At 30.1% G+C, this 11,024-nt stretch overlaps 1 protein-coding gene across 5 annotated transcripts in view; it reads right to left on the bottom strand.

Annotated features, from left to right (window-relative positions):
- Positions 1-6,191: 6,191 nt before the first annotated feature.
- The window catches only part of LOC101510623 (probable CoA ligase CCL8), a 14,375-nt gene continuing 9,542 nt past the window's right edge, over positions 6,192-11,024 (bottom strand). Inside the window, exons 13-17 of one of the 5 annotated variants that reach the window (XM_073369824.1) lie at positions 8,350-8,440; positions 7,998-8,071; positions 7,701-7,880; positions 6,971-7,024; positions 6,192-6,535 (exon numbers count right to left, since the gene is read on the bottom strand). In XM_073369824.1, the coding sequence (XP_073225925.1) occupies positions 6,494-6,535; positions 6,971-7,024; positions 7,701-7,880; positions 7,998-8,071; positions 8,350-8,440 (441 nt within the window). In that variant the 3' untranslated portion in view covers positions 6,192-6,493. Of the gene's footprint in view, positions 6,536-6,970; positions 7,025-7,700; positions 7,881-7,997; positions 8,072-8,349; positions 8,441-8,636; positions 9,345-9,424; positions 9,572-11,024 lie in introns of those variants that run through there. The other 4 variants (XR_012163465.1, XR_012163466.1, XR_012163467.1 and 1 more) reach the window with 4 other exon arrangements.

Genomic DNA, 11,024 nt, shown 5'->3' with positions numbered 1-11,024 from the left:
GCGGTTTTTACGCGTAGCCCCGTCGATTTTTTAGTGGTCCTAATACCACTATCCTTTTAGAGTGGTTTTATTTATTTATTGTAGTCCCGTCGATTTTTGAGTGGTCCTAATACCATTATTCTTTTAAGATAGTTTATGTGTCGTAGTCCTTTTAATCTATGACTGGTCATAGTACCATATTATGAGTGACTTCAACTGCCATATTGAGGGTGTAATTCTAGAACGGCTTTCCACGGTACAATAAAACCCTAATACACTTTGAATGGGTTGTTTTATCCTATGGACTTTCTGGTTAATAGTTTGTCTTGCACAATTTGGGCAGTTTCGCAAAACATCTTAAAGAGAGTGACCTAGTGTGCAACTAAACCAATTAATATATTTGGTGATTGAAATTTGTTTTGAATTAGTTTTTCAAAACTCAAAAACAACATATACACTGTCGGTGTAAAGAGTTTTTCCACATTTAGTCAATCACAACTATTATATCATTAAAGATATTTGACTTTTACCTAACTACTTTTGAGGTCATGCATATGAATGTTTGTGATATGCTCACAGTGTAAAACATTTTACACTGACGATGTATGACAATTAAACTTTTATAATATTAATTTTTTCATCTATTTTGCATAATAAAGATCAAATTAAATTAGAAATTTTAATAATAGTTTATAACTGCTCAAAAATTGACAAACAATAATCCCTAAAAATGCACCAAATTACAGTTTATCAAATCTTTAAAAAATAAAAATAAAAAATTCATTTTAAAAAAAGCTAAATATGATATCTTTTTAATATTTGAGGTGTTAGAACACAAGTTGTACAATTTGATAATTCTATAACTCGTATCTTATGCTACACTAAAATTGACTTTTAAATTCGATAAACTAGATGTGATATCTTTTTATTCTTTGAGTTGTTATAACATAAGTTATACAACCTTGTGGTTCTAAAGTTCATTTTTCTAACCAAAATAAAAAAAATATTCTTAAATGGGCTAACTAGACGTGAAATTTTTTAATTTTGGAGTTTTTGAGACACAAGCTCTACAATTTGATAGTCTTAAAACTCGTTTTTGAAAACAATTATTTAAATAAATAAAAAAACTCATTTGATTTCATCAAAACAACTTTTTTTACCTTACTTACTTATCAACAACAAAACACGGTTGTCCAAAAACAATCAATGCATTTGTATTTTCTACCAAAGAACTACATATTTTTCATTTCTCAATCACACTGAGAGATACATAGAGCGAGTGCACACTCTTGCTAAGCACAATAAGATATTTTTGCCTATCCCTTTAAATACAATTTTTTTTTATTTCAAAATCAATTTTTATAAACAAAAAAACATGTTATATTTTCTTTTTAATAATAAGAAGAAATAAATATTTTAAAGTTTCCGTAAATATTTGCACAATTAATTATCAACCCCCGAACCTCAACGGAAAGTATTTTGAATTTGAGATCTCTTGAATAACTTTAGAAATGTTTCTTGATATTTTTGCAACGTAATGATTCAATGATTTTCTTGATTTTTAATTGGTGATGATGCATGAGTACTGTTTTTTTTTTTTTTTATAGTAATAGAAATGATGTTGTAATTTTTCTGACCATTGCAGGGAATGTGCACACAACTAGTACGGTCCTGTACTATTGGGACAACTGGTGTAAATTTTAAATTTTATTTTTGTCCTATTTTGCGCCTTAAAATATTATTCAAAGAAAACTCTTGTTTAAGACGAATATGGATGTTTGTTGTTCAAGATGAATCACATTCGATGAGTAGATTTGAACGAATAGAGGAATGGAGCATTAGATGATACTTAGATAGTAATATTTCATAGAAAGAGTTTATCCAGACTCAACGGAAAGTATTTTGAATTTGAGATCTCTTGAATAACTTTAGAAATGTTTCTTGATATTTTTGCAACGTAATGATTCAATGATTTTCTTGATTTTTAATTGGTGATGATGCATGAGTACTGTTTTTTTTTATAGTAATAGAAATGATGTTGTAATTTTTCTGACCATTGCAGGGAATGTGCACACAACTAGTACGGTCCTGTACTATTGGGACAACTGGTGTAAATTTTAAATTTTATTTTTGTCCTATTTTGCGCCTTAAAATATTATTCAAAGAAAACTCTTGTTTAAGACGAATATGGATGTTTGTTGTTCAAGATGAATCACATTCGATGAATAGATTTGAACGAATAGGGGAATGGAGCATTAGATGATACTTATATAGTAATATTTCATAGAAAGAGTTTATCCAGACTATTGAGTCATATAAGAGGATTTTACTTTTCTTACAATGTTGACCAATGAATAAAGTTACTTGAATATCATACGAATCAGTTGGTACACTTAAGCAAATGAAACAGACAAATGTAAGTTGATAGATGAGAAAACATTGACCAGAGGATTGATTGAATAACTCAAGCGAGGAATCAAAATATGTGTTTCTTTGGCCAGAGGAAATTTGAAATTTTCATCAAAAGATCTACACACTTAGAAAATACGTTAAAGTGTAATTGTTCTTCCATATACTTTGTTATCATCAAAACCAAAATTACAGATCATTATTTTTTAAATCAACTTGATTTTAATAATTTTAAGGTTGTAGAGACACAATCGAAATGATCAAACAGTTTTGGTGGGGCTACATCAAATGTGAGAAGAAAAAGTTCCAATGATAAACTGGTGGGGGTGGGGGGGGGGGGGGGGGGGGGGGGGTTAGGTTTTAGAAGTATTAGAGCTTTTAATCTAGTGTTTCTTGCAAAATAGAGAAGACAAATTCTCTCAGATCATGACTCTTTACTTTCAAAATATGTGAAATTTTGTTATTTTCCCTATAGCAATGTGTTAAAGGCTCATTTTGTCTACTTGTAATTGGAGAAGTATCCATAAGACTTTATGGATTCTTAATAAAGTTTGTACGAGGTTAGATTTGAATATTTTATAAAGGGCAACTAATTAACTCTTCAAAATTGGTTACAAAACTTAGTCTTACGATCCTCTTCTCAATAATAATATTATTTTATAAATTTATAAATTATAAAATTATTTTATAATTATTTATAATTAATTTATAATTTATAAATTATTTTACAATTTGATAATTTATATATATTTAAAACAGACCCCCGAATGCCACCTCATTCTATTTCATCCACCTATACAAATATTTCCCACATCAGCTTTTAGCTGATGTGGACCTCTCCTCTTTTCTGCCCTCTCAATCATGCTCTCAATGTCTAATCTTCTTCAATCCTCTTCTCAATAATAATATTATTTTATAAATTTATAAATTATAAAATTATTTTACAATTATTTATAATAAATTTATAATTTATAAATTATTTTACAATTTGATAATAATTTATAATTTATATTATTATCAAATTATTTTATAAGTTATTTTATAATAAATTATAACTTATTTTATAATATTATTAGTCATTTACCAATCGTAATAATTTATATTATTAGTCATTAAATTCAATGGAAAAAAACCACCGATCACTCATAAATATTAACATAAATATTCTCCTTTCATTGACAATTATATTATTCCAATTATGGTGAGTAATGATATTTTATAATATTATTAATCATTTACCAATGGTAATAATTTATATTATTAGTCATTAAATTCAATAAATTAATGTAAAAGTTTAATTTTGTAATAATTTATATTATTAGTCATTAAATTCAATAAAAAAATACCTAATGACTCATAAATATCAACATAAATGTCCTTTAGGAACAATTATATTATTTCACTTATGGTGAGTAATGATTTTATACGTTAAAAATTAAATTACTCATTAATGTCAATCCATTTTTTTAGTAACATTTTATAAAATAAAAATATATATTATATTTGACAGAAAATACATAAATTTATTAAAAATAATCATAAAATACGAATATCTGAAAAATTATTAAAAAAGTTACTTCCAATTATTAAAATCTATCATCTATTATATATATTTAAAATAGACTCCGATGCCACAACAACTTTTTTTTTTTTACAAACTTTTGATGAAATATATTCAATAATTTTTTTTTACAACAATTTCTCATGCTCGCAATTAAAATATCATAATAATAAAACAAATAAATTTAGACTACGCTACAATATAATTCAACATTAACATTTTTTTAAAATAAAAAATATAAATATTTTTTACATCTTATTTTTGGGTTTGTATTTTATATTTTATTTCGTCAAATAAATACAAATATCATTATATGTTGAAAAATAAATTAACAATCAAAGTACAATGAGTCAAACAATTATCCTATATAATAAGTTATCATACGAATTTTATAAAATATTTTAAAAATTAAATTAGATGAGTGTGATAAACATGATTTTCCCTTATTTTAATTTTTCTAATCATATTCAATTATTACAAATTAATAAAATAATATTATAAAATAACTATATTTATAATACATAAAATATTATTTATAAAACTTATAAAATTAATTAATATTTATGCAGCGCGCGGGCCATAATGTAGTTTTATATAAATTGATAAATGCATGCACATATGAATAATGGGGAAGAGAGATTCGATTATGTATAATTTGATAATTGAACTAGGTAGCTAAAGGTACCTAGAGTTACTAGCTAGACCAACTTGTACTTAGTCAACAAAGGAAAAAATACAATATAGTACTTCCTTAAATGTATATGCAATATGTTGTATCAACAAGAACACAAAATCGCAAAGAACCCCAAATGAACCCAAATGAACCCGTTGATGTCTTGGTTGCAAGGATCTTAACTATTTATGAGATAGGAGTTACATTTTCTATCATATATTTAGATAAGTAATGCTGCACATTTTTCATTTTAATTTTAAATTGCTTGAGTTGAGTTCTATTTTTTAAATCAAAGTGGTGTTGATACTAATATTTTCTGTAGTGTTCTTGTTTCAATTTTTTGTTTTATACTTGTTTATCATGTTTTGTTATTGTTATAATTAGAGAAAATAGTTTTTGTTAATATGGTGAAAGGATAACTTGCGGGAATATGAAGAGATAACTTTGGACTTTTTGGTGGGAGGGTAAGTGCACAAGAAGAAGATCAAAAGTTAAATCCAAATAATTATTAAAAAATAATAAATAAATGATTACACTATAATAAGTAATCGGTACAACAACAACAAAAAAAGAGATGACGACATAGTTTTACACAAATTGATGGGTTTAAACACTTTTTAAACAACAAAAGTGTTTGAGACTTTGAGGGTGTCACCTTAATATTCCTTTATAAATAACTACATGTAATTACAACTCAAATAATAGCAATTATTCTATTATCTAATTTATCAAACATATTCTAAGAAAATAGATTATCTAGAATAAAGATGGATATTAATTCTTAATTAACACGACTTAAGTGTAGAAACTAATTCATCAATATAATTAAAATTTATTAAAAAAAGTGAACTTCTCTTTACATATATTTTTAGTTTAAGTATAATTTTAATTATTTATCTTTTATTTAATATATATTTTAGTTATTTATCTTTATTTTGATTCATTTTGGTTATTTATCATTTATAAGTAGTGTATTTTAATTTTTGGCACAATCACAATAAGTATTATATTAATATTCTAATTATTGAAATCCTTTGTAACAATTATTAATATCTATACAGTATAACATTCTTTCAAAAGAAACATTCATTTAACTCAATAAAATATTTGCACTTAAAAAAAATTTGTTACTGATAATATTTATCAGATTTTACTATATTTTTACCTCATCATTATTAAGATTACACGCTTAACTTAACAATTGTTTCAAGATTTGATCTTAATAGTTTATGATAATAATTATACAATTGTTTAAAAAAGTTATAATGAAAATTATTAAAATACACTACTTATATATGATAAAAAATTACAATAAATAAAAAAATAATATAAATGACCAAAATAAAACCCTAAAATTATATTTAGCCTATATTTTAACCAACACGTTGATTTAAACTATAGAAGCATGCAATACAATTTATTTTTCTTAGGCATTAATTCCTAAGAACGAAGATTTTTCGTAATAGCCTTACGGAAAACTAATCATTTCAAAGAAAAAAAATCGGCGCGTGTGATCTATCGTCATATTCCCACATATTACAGACAGAACTTGTAAACAAACAAAAAATGTGAATGGCTGAAAGCAATACTCTACATGATTTACTGATATACATGTCTAGATAGATAGACAAACAAAATACATTCAATAACCTCATGAATTTAAAATGCTAGACTTAGTTATATTTTCTTTCTTTTTCCCCCTCCTAAAGATAAATTAAATCATACTGTACTTGTGAAAAGCCAGAATAAAGGCTTCTCTTTCATGTATAAATAGTTACTGCAATTTTATTTAAGACTGGCACCTTTATACAACTGGTTTCAGAAAATTGACTTAGCCTAGTAACTAATAATAATGTTTAAATGGAGTTTTACTATTCTGAAGCTAGCATCTTCTTCAGCTCTTTTTTACTTACCTGAAATTTCAAACAAGAATAATTAATTTTCCTTCAAGTATGAACTTGGATCCTTTGCAGCAGCTATGTTAGAGAATCAAGTGTGAATAAGAAGCTTCGTGTTGGATTAAAATGAGTGTTGAGCAACATAAAAGGAGACTCATATACTTTGTTTTCAGATTTTGGATGAAGATATTGGTGGTGTCTAAATCACTTATGTGGCTTTTCTTAGCCAAATATGGAAATTTCTCCAGTATTTTAGGCTACCCTCATGACTTAAAAGGCTGCACTTGTGCAGCCACTGCAGAGTTATTAGACCTAAGGGAGAGAGAATAATTTGAATCATTGAATCCTAGATCTAATGGCTCTGCAATGATTGCACGAGAACCCAAACACTTCACAGTGAAAAGGTAAATGACATGTAATTAGGATAGCATAGAAGCAAAAGTAACTTACCTTCCCCATTGCATTGCGGGGGAGTGAGTCCCACAGGATTAGTCGAGTTGGTATCTAGCAAATATATAAACAAATTACTAAACGAAATTTACTTTTGAAAATCCTACAACTATGATGAATGTAAGATAAATAAATGCATCAGATTCAAAATGTCACATTGAGAAATATAATATTATAACAAGTGCTTTGTCTAAGTAAACTTCAGTATAAACCACCAGCATAAGAATCAATTGATAAATCAAGGAAACACAATTGATAAAATTATAAAAGGACAGAACAAAATCACCAGAATCATATGCATACAAAAATTTCAGAAAGATATGGAGAGTATGATGAACTTAAATCAGTATCACAAGCATTTTCCATACCACCACAAGTTGAAAGATATTGCGGTGAAACGGGTTTTTGGTGTCTATATTTTGTTTTCTACTATTATTCTTGATTCCTCTTTAATGGCATAGCAATAACCACCACTTAAGATTATATTTAAAATATTAACAAATAAATAAAGTACTTAAAATATGTATGCCTTATTTCTTTCTTGGACTACAAGTTTCGGATATCATAGTATCATTCACGATACTATGGTTTTTAATAAAAGAGGAGATAAAAATTTCAAAAATATTATATCTATAAAAGATAACATAAATAAAATAAGAAGGCCCAGAAAAGTGTCCATTGTGAACAGTCAGACAAAAAAAAAGAAATAAACAATGGCCATGTCACATACCTTGTAAGGTGCAATTTTATCTTTGGCCCATGTGGATAATTCTTCTAGGCTTAGAGCAGGCTTTGACTCTTCATCTCTCTTTCGTTTAACATCAGCCTCTGGCACAACAATCGCACCAACAATTTCTCCATAGTCTTTGTCTGGTAAGCCCAACACACAACATTCTGAGACAGATGGATGCTGCAAAACAATTCTGATTGTGAATATCATAGCATTCAAATTTCAAACGAAACAACTATATAGGGGGTTGTTAACAACAATTAACAACCATAGGATGAGAAAACGATAGCCACTTGCCTCTATTATAACTGATTCGATTTCTAATGCAGACAGCTTATAGCCACCAGCCTTGATTATATCCGCATTAGTACCTAATAAACAGTAGAGAATGTACAAAGTATGCATTATTACCATCAAAATCTAACTTCTACTACTCTGATGACAAAAATCTTGTGTCCTAGTTACTAGCAATTTAAGAATTTTGTTTCTTTGACAAATTGTTGATAACACTTCAAGCATGGTTTTTACTAGAATGTCCTAGAAATTGGAAAGATCCAGATCAAGGTTAATGTCCTATAAATTTAAATTTAGCTACATAAATATGCATGAGAACCATACAACATGTGTTGAGGAATATAGATTTCCTTACGTCCTAGAATGATGTAATATCCATCTTTATCTGTTGTAACTGCATCTCCGGTCTTAAAGAATCCATCTTCTGTAAATGATTCCTTTGTTACCTACATGGAAATAATAAATTTCTTAGAGGAAATTGTTATATTTCTTCTACATGGACCTTCTGTAACTAAAATTAATACTGTATTTTGGTAGGAGCTGAAAATCTCTCAATATTATTTACACAACACAGAGAGCCCAGCTCCTTCCAAAAGAGGGAAATTCTCAAGAAAACATAGATTTGGTAGTAAAAAGATTCAAACCTGACTGCCAAGGATCCAAAATCAAGGATCCTATTTTTGGGCATCGAGGTCAGCTTATGGTAAGAGTTCAAATCCCATATGGAACAGTTGTAAAATGGCTATTAGTGCCATCGTTTTTTTTAAACAGTCAAAGTTAGTATTGCTAGTATAACGCTAAGGGTGGGAATCGAACGCCGGACCTCCCTTATCACTCTACTCTCTAACTCTCCCACCCCAGCCACTATCAGCGTTATATCACCTATGCCACCAATCCACCATTATTTATAAGAATAAAATCAGCCCAATGGTTCCATTTACTTACTCAAAGCATGAACATCTGTGACTTGCTGCCCAAGACAAGCATGACTAGTGCAAAACCAATTACCATACCTGTGGTCAACAGTACCAAATTGTCAAAACATGGTGTTCCATCTCGTGACTGAACCCTCTATCTATCCTTCAGTAGTTGGGGCTCGATTACACATCCCAATATCAACTATGATGTTAACAAAGTTTGTCAATTTATATCCTTCCCGTTGAACACTCACTAGGTTGTTGTCAAAAGAATCCTAAAGTACTTAAGGATACTGCTCACTGTGGACTCCTACTTCAATTTCCTAAATTGCATAAACCTCTTACTTTGAGGGCCAAAAGACCCTGATGATGATCGCCATTCTACATCTAGGGCTGCAGTTTATCTTGGGCCCAACTTAGTTTCTTGGTGGTCCTGCAAACAAACAATGATCGCATGTAGCACTAATGAAGCAGAATATCAAAATCCGGCTCAAGTTACAGCAGTATTGTCTCACTCTTGAATGAGCTCGAAATTTCAGTCACCAATCTTGTTGTTTTTTGTGACAATCAGAGTATTGTCTCACTTGCCCATAAACTAGTTTTGCATCCTTGAACAAAACATATGGAATTTGATCTTTTCTTGGTGTGGGAGAAGGCTCTCTGCAAAGCAATTTTTTGTCATTTGTCAAGCATGTACCAAAACCAAAGATACTGTCGTGCAAATCTCATTAAGATAGAAAAACTAAATAAAAAATAATTTAGAGATTAAAAAATGGTAGGGTAATCCTAATCAGAGCAATTATCGAATGCTTTTCTTCCTCTGGTATTGCTGATCGACCAAGGCATCCACATCATCTAGAGACTGCAGTAAGCAATCTTAACCTAGGTCAAAGCCACCAACTCTACCCCATAATTTTCCTCTCTTCCTTATTCCTCTGCTTTCTCCCGATAAACATTTAGCTTTCTCCCTATGAGGACTGATAGAATCACAGAAAAATAGCGATCTGTGAACGTAAAATGATAGATAAAATGGGAATTTATTGATTTATGGAAGAAGGGAAAATTCTGATACAATGTATAACCAGAGCAAAGCTCCTCCAGAGAAAATAGTATCTCCTAATTCAATGCTAATTATAATTATTCATGAGCAATACTCCCCTACCCTCCTTTATTTATTCCCCTATGTGTAACTGAAATCCCTAGAATTTAATGAGTTTCTCTGCCCTGTCATTAATAGCCTGCTTATTCTCTTTTTTACCCTTACGGACATAAGTTCTCCACACTGCAGATTTGGACCTTTCACTAGTCTTAAGCCCACTAATTCTATCATTACCGCCATCAGGAACTGCAGCCTTGTCCTCAAGGCTGAGAGATGGAAATTGACTTTTTAGTAGTAATTCATCCTCCCAAGTTGTGTCTTCTACAGCTCTTCCTTCCCAACGCCCCAGCCATTGTCGCACCAGATGTCCTTCTTTCATCACTGATCTTGCAGCCAGCAATTCTTCCGGTTCTTCCCCCTCTTCTGCTTCCATTTCTAACCCGTCTGGTAGTTGAGATTCAGCAGAATAGTCTCCAATAGCTTTCTTGAGTTGTGAAATGTGAAACACTGCATGCACTCTACTTCCTTCTGGTAGCTTCAACTTGTAGGATACTGCCCCTATTTTCTTTAGGATCGGAAATGGTCCAAAGTACCGTGGAGCCAGTTTTTGGTTAATCCTTCTAGTCACTGTCTGCTGTCTATGGGGTCGGAGCTTCAAAAATACCCACTCACCCACTTCAAATGAATATGCTTTTCTTTTCTTGTCCGCATACCTCTTCATCTGTTCTTGGGCCCTGTTCAAATGATACTTAAGTTGACGTAAGGCCTCATCACGATCAACCAATTCAGCTGCTACCGCTTCTACTTTCGTTTCTCCCTGTAAATATCTAACCACAGTGGGTGGTTTTCTTCCATACACTGCCTCAAACGGTGTAGTTCCTGTAGACACATGGAATGTGGTGTTATACCACAATTCAGCCCAATGAATCCATTGCGACCACTCCTTCGGTTGCTCCGATGCAAAACAACGCAGATATGCTTCTAAGCACCGATTCACCACCTCCGTTTGCCCAT

The sequence above is a fragment of the Cicer arietinum genome, chromosome 6 (assembly GCF_000331145.2).
Source record: "Cicer arietinum cultivar CDC Frontier isolate Library 1 chromosome 6, Cicar.CDCFrontier_v2.0, whole genome shotgun sequence".
Classification (NCBI taxonomy): Eukaryota; Viridiplantae; Streptophyta; class Magnoliopsida; order Fabales; family Fabaceae; genus Cicer; species Cicer arietinum.
Note: the sequence above shows the minus strand (reverse complement) of the source record. Positions and strands in the feature narration are given on the sequence as shown.